This window comes from Eleginops maclovinus, chromosome 22, assembly GCF_036324505.1.
Source record: "Eleginops maclovinus isolate JMC-PN-2008 ecotype Puerto Natales chromosome 22, JC_Emac_rtc_rv5, whole genome shotgun sequence".
Taxonomy (NCBI): Eukaryota; Metazoa; Chordata; class Actinopteri; order Perciformes; family Eleginopidae; genus Eleginops; species Eleginops maclovinus.
The window spans coordinates 13,489,397-13,502,560 of record NC_086370.1 but is presented as its reverse complement, the minus strand read 5'-3'; the positions used below and the strand labels follow the sequence as shown (position 1 = coordinate 13,502,560).

General features: G+C 41.9%; 2 protein-coding genes across 2 annotated transcripts; one reads left to right on the top strand and one right to left on the bottom strand.

Annotated features, from left to right (window-relative positions):
- The first annotated feature begins 479 nt into the window (after positions 1-479).
- Positions 480-3,776, top strand: znf488 (zinc finger protein 488). The gene is made up of 4 exons (XM_063875308.1): positions 480-601; positions 1,325-1,544; positions 1,918-2,146; positions 2,351-3,776. Exons 1-4 carry the CDS (start codon positions 591-593, stop codon positions 3,415-3,417), a joined length of 1,527 nt encoding a protein of 508 aa, XP_063731378.1. The 5' UTR covers positions 480-590; the 3' UTR covers positions 3,418-3,776.
- A 1,751-nt stretch (positions 3,777-5,527) lies between these two features.
- gdf10a (growth differentiation factor 10a) lies at positions 5,528-10,866 on the bottom strand. Its single transcript, XM_063874242.1, has 3 exons — positions 10,366-10,866; positions 7,944-9,085; positions 5,528-7,834 (listed from the first exon to the last, which is right to left on the bottom strand). The coding sequence occupies exons 1-3, from the start codon at positions 10,619-10,621 to the stop codon at positions 7,643-7,645; spliced, it is 1,590 nt and encodes a 529-aa protein (XP_063730312.1). The 5' UTR covers positions 10,622-10,866; the 3' UTR covers positions 5,528-7,642.
- Between the last annotated feature and the right edge of the window lie 2,298 nt (positions 10,867-13,164).

Genomic DNA, 13,164 nt, shown 5'->3' with positions numbered 1-13,164 from the left:
ATAGGATGTCAGAATAGCTTGAGGCTTATAGTTTAATGATTTCCATCTGACTAACTGCAGGCTGGCAAAGGCTTGTTTTGATGTGGTCCTCTAAACTCAGGGTTTTAGGACATTTGGGGCATAGAAATGTGCAATATAAACCCAGTAAAGACACAACACATTATATTTAAAACATTTTTACATTAAAGATAAAAATGTTTCTTTGCCTATTTGGTGCACACACAGTATATCAAAATCAGCCAGATCAATGCATGCTGTATCTTGTATTTCCTTTCAAGAGCCAATATGTATCTCTTCTTCATTGAAGGCAACATAAATCAGACAAGGCCAGGGAGAATTAACCAAGGTCTTAATTCAAGGAGTGTGCGCGCGTGAATGTGTGCGTGAGCGCGCACGTGTTTACATCAATGCGCCACGCTTCAGTGCGCTTTCTGAAGGGGATAAGTGGGAGTGAGAGAGGAGAACGACGACAGTACGGAGGAAGATTCAGTCGCATAAGTAACTGATCCCCAACAAACGAGAGGACGTCGTTACCGAGGTCCACTGCACCTGCTGCCACTTGCTGCCACACAGCACCAAAATCCTCCTCAATGACCAGCGGGTAAGTCCGCATGCAACATGAATCAACTTCTGTTATCTTTTTAGGGATACGCAATCTTTCTCTCAAGTGTCATTCTTTTAAAACAGCAAGACTGGCATTTTCAGATTGGCACCAGATCATTCTGTCATATCGCTGCACCGTCAACTGTCAACGATTTTAAAGCTAGACCTATAAAGAGTATTGACTTGAGGGATAAAATCAATAGTCACATAATCTCTGTGCATTAAAGGTTGTTGATAAATCAGGAAAACGCACATTGAACTTATCCTGCGCACAGAGGCAGTTGGGCACCACGGCAGATGGGTAGACAAAAGGAGAAACAGAGTGAAAAACTGAGACAAAGGACGTTAGAACTCATTTTGCATCAACATTGGCTGCGTCTGCTTCACAGTTGGAAACCTTCATTTGGGCAGAAAAAAAATTAAAACAATATATGAATCATTTATTTCCAAATGTACATGAAAGACCATCCAGCTTGGGTTAGAGCATCTGAATCCAGTGGCATGTCAGCCCACTGCCACCTATGTTTTAATGTATAGTCCAATTGTTAGCTCAATATTTTGTTCAACTAAAACACACAAGTAAACATGTCTAATTGTATTAAATACTTTATCTTGGTTTTAAAATAATACATCTTAAACATTTTAAGGATATATTTTGTAAGTGATCTTAAACTTATTATATTGTATTTGTGATGTATATATCTTTTGTATTTTATTACAGTTTAATGATGGATCACACTTTCCTGCCTCGCTCCATCTGGACCGGTGACAGTAAATTCCTGCAGCATCCAGCCGATCTCTACACCAGTGTGGTCGTTACGCGCAGCATCCCTGCAGGCACGTGCTTTGGTCCATGTGTGCTACAAAACACTTTCTATGACACGATCGCCTTCATAGCGCAGAAATCCTGCGACAAGAGAGCTAAATCCTATATGTTCAGGGTGAGTTGTGATCAGACTTTTATGTTCTCTTTAAACAATTGTGCTTTACACAGTTTGGTGAATTGTGAAATGGCCGGATTGTTTTGTTCCTTATTTTAATTTGGATTGAATGTATGCATTTAATGCAGCTTATATTTAATTAGACTACATTTCTACGCAATCCATCTGCAATTTGGGTTTTGTCATAAAGATTTTGTCCTTGATATATTATCAAAGGGACTAAAAACATAATTCAGTCAAAAAGTCAATTGCTGCCAAAAATGTGAGATTGATAATATAGTTCGAAGTTATATTAAGGAATTTCAAGCTTGTATGAAAGATAGACATTGAAATGTAGGGGCTCAAGTAAAATATCGATGTTTTCTGTCAACAGGTGGACCCAGAGGCCATGCGTAATTCTGCGCTGGTGCTGTCCTGGCTGCGGCTCATGCAGGCTGCGCGCAATGGACAGGAGCAGAACACCGAGGCCTTTCTGAAAGCTGGTCAGCTGTATGTGAGGACCATCCGTGACATCCGACCGGAGGAAGAGCTGCTTGTGTGGTACGATCAGGAGCTGTCTCACCTGCTGGGCTTCACAGACATGACCCGAGGATCAAGTGAAGGTGAGGCAGAGTTTTTTGAGGCGAGTAAGGGGTCAAGATACTAGGATTGACATGTGATTTAATTATAAAGCCCCTATACAGCATAAAGATCATCCTCTAACTACCCTGTTTGATTGATTTAAGGATGTAGTTGTAAACTAAATGGTAAGTTATATGAATATATTGGTATACTGAACACACGGTGTGTTTTTCTATTTCTTTCAGAGTTCAAATGTGCAAGATGTAACCAGGTCTTTAAGAACAAGTTTCCTTTCCTGGCTCATTGCCGATTCCTGTGCACTCAAGTCAAGGTAGACACATGGAACCCTGAGATGTATCAGCAAAAGCATGTGGAAATTAAGAGGCAACGCCGGGTAACAGATTTCCACAACATCGCCAGAGATCTAGAACACAAAAAATCATCTAGCAGCAACGAGGATGCAGTGATTTATCCCAAGAGAAGGAAATACGAGGAAACGCTTTATCCCAAAGGGAGGAAAACGGTTCTGTTGGAAAAGACAAATATTTCAAACGATGACAATATAACACCACTGATTAAAGGATACGATCAGGCAACAGGAGACGAATCTTCCTCTGATGGGAAGCTGAAGGTTGATAAGACTAAACCAGATCATTTGGGATGTAAGAATGGTGCCTTTACTCTCAACAGGGAGATGGACGCACGCCCTGAGGCAGGGGAGAGCTCTGGTTTAAACTCAAGCAGCAATAGTGCATTTTCTCTGGTCCTGTCCAACAATCAGGGACATCAGAGAAGCGCATTCTGTAAACCGAGTAAAAGAAATTCCCCTATTGACCCCCAGGTGCATCTCAGCAGCGCCTCAACAGCCCCCTCTAGCCGCATAGAGGAGATGACCGATGCCTTCAGCTCCAGAAATGTTTTGGGATACAACAATATCATGGCATCCAACATCTTGAGCACTGACTTACAGACTGTACCCTCCCCAGTTGCTGTAAACAACGCTTTCCATTACGCACCGGAACACTGGTCCAGGAGCACTGGCGTACAGCTGCAGACAACATCTTCTCTGACTATTCTTCCACCGACATTCACCTCATTTGGCGTATCGGTGCAGAACTGGTGTGCCAAATGTAACCTCTCCTTCCGCATGACCTCTGACCTCGTGTTCCACATGCGCTCTCACCACAAGAAGGAGTTTGCGGCGGAGTCCCACGTGAGGAAGAAGAGGGAGGAGAAACTCACCTGCCCAATCTGCCATGAATACTTCCGGGAGCGGCACCACCTGTCTAGACACATGACTTCTCATAACTGAGACAAGAAGGGACACAGACACTTTAATTTATTCTAGTAACGATGCGTATTTAACAGGTTTAGACTCCAGATTCACGGCAAGACTTTGGTGTACAAGAGTGAATGTAGGTAGCTGTAAAAAATATAGGAAAACCAACACGTGGCCACCACAGCATGTCCACTAGATGACGATAGAGATACGTGTATGCTGATCTCACTGCAGTTTGTTGTGTCCTTTAGCCCTGCTGTGTGTTAGGTTGATGATTATTTTGTGCCTTATGGAACTCAGGAGGGAAGAAAGATTCAGAGATCTCGAAGACAGCTCATGATTGTCACGAATCCTCTTATTTATCAGCTTTTTTTCTGCTCTGATTTGTACAAGAGATGTGGATTGAGTGTGTTTGCACATTTGATTTGAAATCTAAATGATGAAAAATGAAAAAAAAAAACAAAAACGTGTTGAGTACTTTGTTCCAACCTTCATGTTGTGGGTCACTTTGTGTCTGCTCCAACAGGTGGCGACAGGAGACCAACTTTTCTCTCTTTCCCTGTAGATTAGTGAATTTAAAAAGTATTAATCAAATGTGTTTGCACTGTGGTTAAAGTGTCCTGAACGATACCTATGTCATTTACAGAAAGAAAGAATGTTACATGAACCAATTGTGGGGAATTAACATATTTTTTCCCTTTTGCTGCTCTCATGCACGACTTGACAAGACTGTTATTCAAAATACAATACCTGCATGTCATTTTAGATGTATTAACATCTCACCATGCTTTTTGGAAACATCACTGCAGAGAATAGTTAGCTGTTTTCCAGGCTGCTACTCAAAAATGCAATCAAATTCTAGTTGAAAAAAGTTTCAGGGTTATCGTTCATCTACAGACATGGATGGAGACCACGTAAGCCTTTGAATTTCTGATTTTATGTTTCTCCACCCTCAGAGAGTTGCCTTAGTCCCATTCAGTACAGGCTGCAGACAGATGGACATAAATAGCCGTCTCTGTTGCAGGTAAATGAGGCGGCAAGAAGGCATGCAGTTCATGGGAAAGTCAAGCCTCAGAATTTTCAGTCACTCTTTAACGGGATGAAAACCATGGCACTCTGCTGTTATCTACTTTATTTGAGTAACAGAGTTTATCCTCCAGTTTCTTAATGCCACAAATAATTTTGCAGATTTACTGAGATTGATACCTACACAAAACATCAAAGCAACACCCTGCAAAAATGTGTCATTTGAGCCCAAATACACCAAAACATGCTTGAGTCTTAGACCAATTTAAGATTTGCTTTGGGAATAAAATGGATTTCTTGGCTTAGTAAAAGTTCTGAATGTTTCTGGAAACTAAAAGCATTTTTTTTCACTTTCTAAAGGAAAAAACTGATATTCAAATGAAAAACCCAGTGGCCCACATGATTAAATGGGTGATTAAGAAGCACAGTGTCACGCTATTAAAGTTATGTCTGTAATGAACAGAACTATTAGTTCTCTGAGCTCAGAAACCATGTGAGGAAAGAGCCATTTCAGCCCCGACACAGAAAATCCTTTGTTGTCTAATAATGGCGGAATAGCTCTCCTTTAATTGAACAGTCATCAAGTGGAAAAACAAATATTGTTTTTGGTTTCCCCACTTCCCTCGTTTGGTTTTGGCTTTTGGGCATATTGGGCTCTGAAAGCGAGCCTAGACTACTGTGGTTTTCTCGGCTGGAATTGACCATTGTGAGTACTCTCCTGTGACTGTAATTGCGGTTGACATGAGGTTCATTTTGTAAAAGCAGACTCTGGGTCAGTCTGGAAATGAGGAAAAAATGTTAGATACTATATGCCGATTATAAATGGGCCAGCCTATTCTAAAACATTTATAATAAGCCTCATCATCATCATCATCATCATCATCATCATCATCATCATCATCATCATCATCATACTTTAATGGAGTTTAGACCCAATAAAGATAGTATTTGCTAAAAGGTTTGTAGCTGAACATTTCCACTTTCAAAATAACACGTTCAAAATGGAGAAACTAGAATTATGTATTTCGTGTTTCAGACATACAAACATATATATCTCAACTTATCAGTAACATGATGCTACAGTAAAAGAAAACACACTTTTTACCAAGCTAATAGCATAATGTAACATCTTTATTTTATACTTATCAGTTTACGATATAAAGTATTCACCTTCCATTGAAGTTGTCATGTGTTTTGGTAGAACATTAAATAAATGGGATTTGAAGTGACAGAAAAAATGTTTAAGTCCAACTGGAAACAGGTCTCTAACCAACAGGTCTGAACCAAAGTTATTACAAATTACTGTTGATTTCCTTTTTTCTTTATAATGGAAACCCTCCTAAATCATAGATGTCTGGCATGCTGGTTGGTAATTAAATTAGTTCATCCAGATGTTGAGTCATTGCCATATTTATAGTGCTCTGATTTCAGCACAATAACAGGGTGTTGTGGAAAGTGTCACAAAAGCCACAATAAAAAGCCTTTCTTCTTAGCTGTAAGAACATAAAAGCCAACAACATACAAAAAGGGTGAACACTTTTTATAATGGACAAAGCAGTACAGACATGAGGGATGGCACAATTTGTTAGGAGATGATGACAGGGGCCTCAGTTGCAAGCCAACACATTTATAGCATTATTCTCAACTCCAATAAACTGTTTAAGGGTTTTAATCTTTTGTTCCATTCACCCAAAGTGTCCCCCTAAATGTCTTTGTCTTTGAGATGAAATTACTGTCCAGTCTTGAACTTCAGAGCATTCTGATGTTGCAAACAGATGTGGTACTCCGTGCCAACTTTTTCAGCCTCACTGCAGAACAACCGCAGCGCAATGAGTTAATAATCAAAAAGCTCCCTTCCCTGTCAGTTTGACACCCTGTTTAGGCACCACATGGGCCACCTTCTTCCTCCTATGAAGAAAAGTGACAAGCAGTTGAGTAAAGTGGTTGAGATCATCCGTCTGTTACCATTTGTTCTTAAAAAGGCTTTTGAGAAGAACATCCTGCCGTTGGAAATATTCAGCTTTTCAATGGAGGGGTAGAAAAGGGGAAGTGCCCCATGTTTTGAAGTTCAAGTGGCTGACGTCCTAATAGGTGCGTGCCTGCCTCCTCCATCACCCATTAATCCACAGCAGCTGCATTGGATACATTATTTGCCGGACAACAGACATCTGAGCCTTTGCCGTGGGGTAATAATGGGTTCAAGAGGCTTTGCGGAAACCTTCCTGTTTTTGTACAAAGTTATTTTTGAACAGTGGAGCCCTTATAGGTTTGTTATGACAAAGAAGTCCCTCCCCCCTAAGAATTAAACGTTATACGCAGTAATGACCAAAAATAGCACAAAGTATATGTAACAAAAAATTTCCAGCAAGAGCATTGGATTAAATTACAGTTTTATTCTAATGTATAGAAGGCTACCTTTTCATAATTTAAAAAATACACATGTACAAAACACCATATCCTCTAAAATAAAGTAATACATAACCTAGGAACCATGACAAAATTATTCTTAACCAAGTTTCACATTCAAAATAGAAAAGTATTTCTGGTTTCATTATAACATTCTTGAGGTGTTATGAGGGGGTTGGTGGGTATAAATGAATTCCAGATGCCCTCTAAGATCCATTGGATATTTCCTTTTTAAGATATGCCGAGCAAGAATGTACAATAACCTTACATTTTTGCAAACAAATTAACATTGCATGTATGTACAATGTGGCATATGATTTGCTTTACAGAAAACGCTGTACACTTTCATGATTACTGTCTTTTGTATGTGACTGTGTAAGCTGCCCGATGATGCAATAATAAAGTATTTTATTTATAGCCCTTGTGTTCAAAGAAAACATGAACACAAATTCACTGTGAGATGTTTGAAAGTACATTCTGAGATAAAAGGAAAATGCTCCTGTCCATGAAATCCTCAGTTTTATTTCAAACTATCAACTCAACTGGGCATCTGTGGAGCCCTGACTTTACATGTGTGACTTTGTTCCTCTCGCTAAGGAAGACGGCAGACAATGTGTCTCTTCAAGTCTGCTGCCGCAGGACAGAGGAGATGGAAGTGATTTCTCTACAGCCTGTGTTCCTTGAGGAATAACCACGGCCAAAGTGACTTTGTTTCTCAAGAAACCACTTAGAAAACAGAGGTATGGTTCTGTCTCCATGTATCCTGTTTTCTGTTTCTCTCCACATCAACCCTGTTTTGTCCTCTGCCCCCATTGACCTCCCCTCCCTATCTGCAGGAGCAGGACTGGACGGACATATTTGGGTAAACCTTTAGCACTGGGTTCCTGGATTCATCCTGGTAGAGCACAGCCAGAGGACTCATCTTCTCTGGGACACAGCAGGGCTCAGGAACTCCGGGGATGATCCCCACCGCACGCACTATGCTCTGGATGGTTGCATGGTTAGACGGCCTCGCCACCTGGGAAAAGAAAAAAAGAGAAGAACAAAGATTTTCTTTGGTTCATTCATTTAATTGTTAATGCTGTTTTGGAACCAAATGAGAGTGACTTAGATGTCTGTACTCCTACCTTGGACATCGGGAAGCCACATGTTCCAGCACAGTAGTAGGCATCAAAGGCTTTGGGTTCTATGACCCACTCGCTCCATCCAATGTCTGCAAAGTCCACCCTGAGGTTCCTCCTGGAGCAGCCTCTTTGCTGGGTGTCCCCCCACTGCCTCCTCCGGGCCTTACGCATTGTTTGCTCATCAAAACTCAGAACAGGTGACTCAGAGTTAATGTTTCCTTTGTGCTTTTTTCCATCCTTTCCCTCATTTATACGCTCATGCTTCCGCTCTTCACTGGTAGGGGGATTGAGACTGTCTTTGAGTTTTTTCTCAGTAGAATCATCAGGTTTGAGCCCCTGTTGTGTCTTTTCTTCTTCTTTCAGAACCTGAGGTTCTTCATTAACATGAAGCCCTTTACCCTGCTCGACTATTTCTCCCTCCTGGCTCTTTCTCTTCTTTTCTTTCTTTCCTGATTTAGGTTTGAGTGCCAGGTACCAAGTGCTCTCCCAGAGGTCATCCTTCCTGTACCCATCAGGCCTGAAGTCAACCTCAGGCAGCTCATTGTTCAGTATGGGGTCAAAGATCAGAGTTGCTTCCCTTCTCTCACGTCCTTTTGGCTCTGGTGAAGAGATAGGTCCATTAGAGGTGAGTGAAGGCTCTCCTCCCTCAACGAATGGGTCATATCTCTGAAGGCTTGCAGCCACGCTGTTGGGCTCTACCAAGGCTTGGTCATTAGCATACATTAGCAGGTATGGCAGGCTGCCACCAGACAGCGCCCCCTCTGGTTTTCTCTGGTGCTGTTGCCCTAACTCCACTGACACCAGGAGATGACCCTTGTCCCGTGCCTCCTTTATGACCTGGGTCACATCTTTCATCTGCCACACCCCTCTCCTGTGGGGGTGGAAGGTCACATTGCCAAGAAGTGACCCCATTGACCCAGATCTGACCTCTGACCCAGAGGAGACAGAGCGAAGTAGCAGGCTGATGGACGGAGAAGGGTGGATGGCTGATGAACGACAGGATGGGCTTTTGAAGCGTTTACAGAACCAGGGTTTCTGATGAGGGCGCCGATCGAGGTGGAAGTGGAATGTTGCAGAGAGAATGACCTCTGAGTCCTGGAGGGTTGTAAGATTTAGTCGGTACACCGTCCTGCGGTCAGAGGAGTCTGCAAAGACAATCAATCAGTCAGTGTCAGGCAGTCAAGTGAACAACCTGACAAATAAAAACTTTTATCCAATCGCAATAGTAAACAGTAACAATGAGGGAACTTTATTTGATAACTACTTGAATAAATAATAATATACTATTTTAAATAAATAATTATTTAAAAAGGACAAAACCATTTGGTGTCAAATTAGACTAAAAGCAGTCTTGCTGTGGTTTAAATTAAACACCTTTCCTTGTTCTGTGTTACATGACTGCTATGTGGCTGCTACACGGTTGCATGCTTTGATAGGATTTCCGAAGGTGCCCTTAAGAGGAACCAGGCTCTGGGGATCTGGCTGGCAGGGGTGGAGGGGGGTGAGCAGAGAGCTAAATATTCATGATGAACATTAACTTCAACAGCAGAGTTATTGTTCATTGTATAAGAGTTCAGCGGAAGTATGGACTGACTCAAGAGATATACATTACCTCGGATTCAGCCTGCATATGGAAATGCTTACCTCAGTTTCTCTTAAAGCTTCCCCTTAAGCCTAATACAGCCAGCGCTGTCTGCCCAGACACCAATACATAATCAACTGTTTTAACAGATCTTACATTGTTGTGAAAACTCTCTTACATCTCTCCTTGTATTACACTCAGCCTCTGCAGTAAAAATACACACGTGTTATCATATGCCATCTGAGAACCATGTCGGATATAAATGTCTATGAGTTGTGTTTATAAAAACAGCATCAGACAGAGAGGACCGACTGTGCTCTAAGCCCCTTGACTCCAGGACGTTGAGTCACTCATGTCCTGTAGCCACAACAGGAACGTGGAAAAGCCACGACAATTAACCTATGCAGCGCGTAACTGCCGCGGAGGTTTCACTGTGTTGAAGCCGGGCATTGCTTGCAAGGAATCGCATGCATTCTTGCACATATTGCGCGTCTGTCTGCGGTAATTGATCAGACTCCGCAGCAGAAGGGGCACAGCTGCTGCCACAAACAGTGTGCCCACAGCGTCCCAAAATCATTTAAATGCATTCTCAGACTGTTCCAAAACAATCCTACCTATTTAGAGCGTCTGAAAAGCAATGTAGCCGAGCGGTTGCACTTTTAATAACAATCCATGGAGAGGATCAGGGGAGCTTTATGACTATTTATTAATGTTTCCTTTTGTATCGGATTACACGTGCATTAAAGGCTTAAATGTGTTTTTGTTGTTGTTTCTAAATCAATCTAAAACTGACTTTGAGCGATTTCGCTTATTAAATATAAGTAAATCAATGTCTCAACACACCTTGGCTGGTTCTGAAACTCCTGACAGTGTTTGCCTCCTTGAGATGGTTTTCCCTGTTGTATTTTTCGTACAGTTTGGACATGTGGTGGGAGACCATGTCCTGATCAGGGTCATCTGAGAACGTGTCCAACGAGGGCTGGAGGAAGCTACTGTCCTGTGTGCTTCCTCTCATGATCTTAACTGACGCAGCACCATGGAGGAAACAGTTTAACATCAACATGAACAGGTGCGAGAATTTCACTCTCAGAGCTGCCATTGAAGTGCTGAAAGTAATACAAAATCCACGAGGTGCAGAAAAATGTCCAAAACGATCAAAGACTGACTTCAAATGCGTGAAAAAACAATCCAGACAAAAACAAAAAACCCCGTGCGTAAATGTTCCACCTCTTCTGGGCACTTTTTCGATTCGTGCTCGGTGAGCCGTCTCACTCCTTGTCAGGGTGTGTGAGACGTGGATGCTGAATGGGTTAGTCCGGGCAACAGTTGGAGCTGCTACTTTTACACTTGCGTTTGTGTGACCACCAGAGGCTTGAGGGGGTTATACTCCAGCGGTGAGAGGTGCTGACGTATTCTCCTGTCAGCCAACTAAGTCTCTGCAGCACGCACAGCCAGAAGTGGAGGTCATGATGCTGCCCCCCCCCCCCCCCCCCCCCCCCCTCTCTCTGATGATAATGATGTTGATGATGTTGATGTCTTCCTTATGTTGTTTTGCATCGTTTGAGTAATAGCATTGATTGTGTGGCTTTGGCACAGTGTCTCAGAACAGTTCTCATTGTGTGACAAAGCCACTGTTGGAACTCAACAAACTTATTTTTGCGGGCAAAGTAATTCCACCTCACAATTTCCAGCTCCCCACATTATTTCCAGTAACTGATTTTGACATGCTCTCAATCACACATAATTAGCATAGAAACACCTACAATAATAGTCTGACCAACCACCCAAGGGCTATTGTTAGTGATCCCCATTTTGTGCATGGTACTGTGTGTGTGTGTGTGTGTGTGTGTGTGTGTGTGTGTGTGTGTGTGTGTGTGTGTGTGTGTGTGTGTGTGTGTGTGTGTGTGTGTGTGTGTGTGTGTGTGTGTGTGTGTGATAAAGAACGTTTCCCTAGTGAAATTATGTTGTGTATCTGTGAGATGAGATTCTTCCGACAGACTTTCTGTGATTTTAATCATAGCTAACAGAACATGCCCTCTACTAGAATTACCGCTTCAAACTGCAGGTTTTTTTTTTCCTGTGGTGTGCATGTATTTTTGTATGTGTGTGTACATACGAGTTGTTTCCAGTGTGTGTCTCTGGTGTCTGGAGCTCTGTACCAACAATGCTTGTTTTGTGGAAGTGGTGGTCTCCAGCAGAGAGGCTGTAACTAGCTGGGCCTCTCGGGTCACTTTCTGCTACTACACGCACACACTCACACGCACACATCTACCCGCGAGCACACATACAGAGCTACATAGTACTTTTCTGGCCCCCAAGGGCCCCACAGGATACTCCTTTTCACTAAGTTCCACACCAGCGACAGGTCTTAAATCTGGACTATTCTGGAGAGAGTGTGTGTGCATGTGTTTTGTGTGTGTGCATGGGTGTGTGTGATAGCAGAGGAGAATTATGAAGGAGTTTGCAGAAGTGGCATGCTCTATGGTTTGTCACAGCACACAAACACATGAATGTTTTTCTTTTTCCCATACCCTGTTGAGTCATCGTTGAAAAACAAGATGTGATTAATTATTGTGGTTAATTGTTTGAATTCATACAATACTGTTTTCCCCTTGGTTAGTGTCAAAACAATGTGAGAATTTAAATCGGCATTTGAGAATGACCATTCAAACAAAACCACTGAGAGCACAAACAGATAATGAAAGATATACTGCTATACATTATTTGGAAGTAATAACAACCAAACAATATTTCCCAACAGTGAGCTGTCTCTCTCTATTATTTACAACCCATTAAAAAGTCATTAAGACAACATGGGAGTATCTTATTGCGGATCTGTGAAAGAAGCACGTGGTAAAAAAAACATGTAGGCCCTATATGCATATTAAACAAGAAGAGTAGATCAAGTTATTTTATAGCCTTAAAATGTAAGAGTTTAAACTTGAAAAACACAGCATTATGGATGGAAAACCCATGTGTAAGCAGGGACAGAGGGAGGGAAAGTTAAAGTAATATATGGAACCAGGACATTAGGATTGTAATAAATAGTCCTGGGGAGGAGACAGCCTAATACAAGTTCAAGCGTGTGACGACAACATGAAATTGCTTTGACCTTTAACCCTGAATATGTAGGGCAGTGTGAGATTAATGTTGGGCATTATCTACAATAATGCTCTTCTCAGCATCCCCACTGGGAGGACAGCAGCTTCACTGTGACTGGATCAAATAAGATAAAAAGACAGCAGGACAGAGAAACCACTGGTAAATGTATCTTAAAACATCTCAAACTGGTGGATAATTTAAGGCCCTGTAACACGACTCACTTCAGAATGACTAAATATTTCTTTGTGAAGCATGGCTATATTAAATGACAGGTTTAAATTCACAATAATTGGATTTTACTTATGTTACTACTGGATCTTCAAAGCCACACGAGGAAATAGTCAGCCTCCCATTGAGATCTGACTCCTACACATTTTGATTTTGATAAAAAGAGACGCATGATGACAATTTCAGGCCATGTGTGGACATGCAGCAGTGTGATCTTTAAAACCAGAAATCACATTAGAAGGTCGACTTAAACTGCAGTCACCATGATACCCAGCATGCACCAGTGCACCATGCAGCTGAACGAGACATGAA

What these genes read in the sequence shown, in the direction of transcription:
- znf488 (XM_063875308.1), top strand. An exon ending in CTAAATCCTATATGTTCAGG is followed by an intron (nt 1,545 to 1,917) that starts GTGAGTTGTGAT and finishes TTCTGTCAACAG; the next exon opens with GTGGACCCAGAGGCCATGCG. An exon ending in GACCCGAGGATCAAGTGAAG is followed by an intron (nt 2,147 to 2,350) that starts GTGAGGCAGAGT and finishes TATTTCTTTCAG; the next exon opens with AGTTCAAATGTGCAAGATGT.
- gdf10a (XM_063874242.1), bottom strand. Translation starts at nt 10,621, where the DNA reads ATGGCAGCTCTGAGAGTGAAATTCTCGCACCTGTTCATGTTGATGTTA. An exon ending in GAGTTTCAGAACCAGCCAAG is followed by an intron (nt 9,086 to 10,365) that starts GTGTGTTGAGAC and finishes TTGTCTTTGCAG; the next exon opens with ACTCCTCTGACCGCAGGACG. An exon ending in GTGGCTTCCCGATGTCCAAG is followed by an intron (nt 7,835 to 7,943) that starts GTAGGAGTACAG and finishes TTCTTTTCCCAG; the next exon opens with GTGGCGAGGCCGTCTAACCA.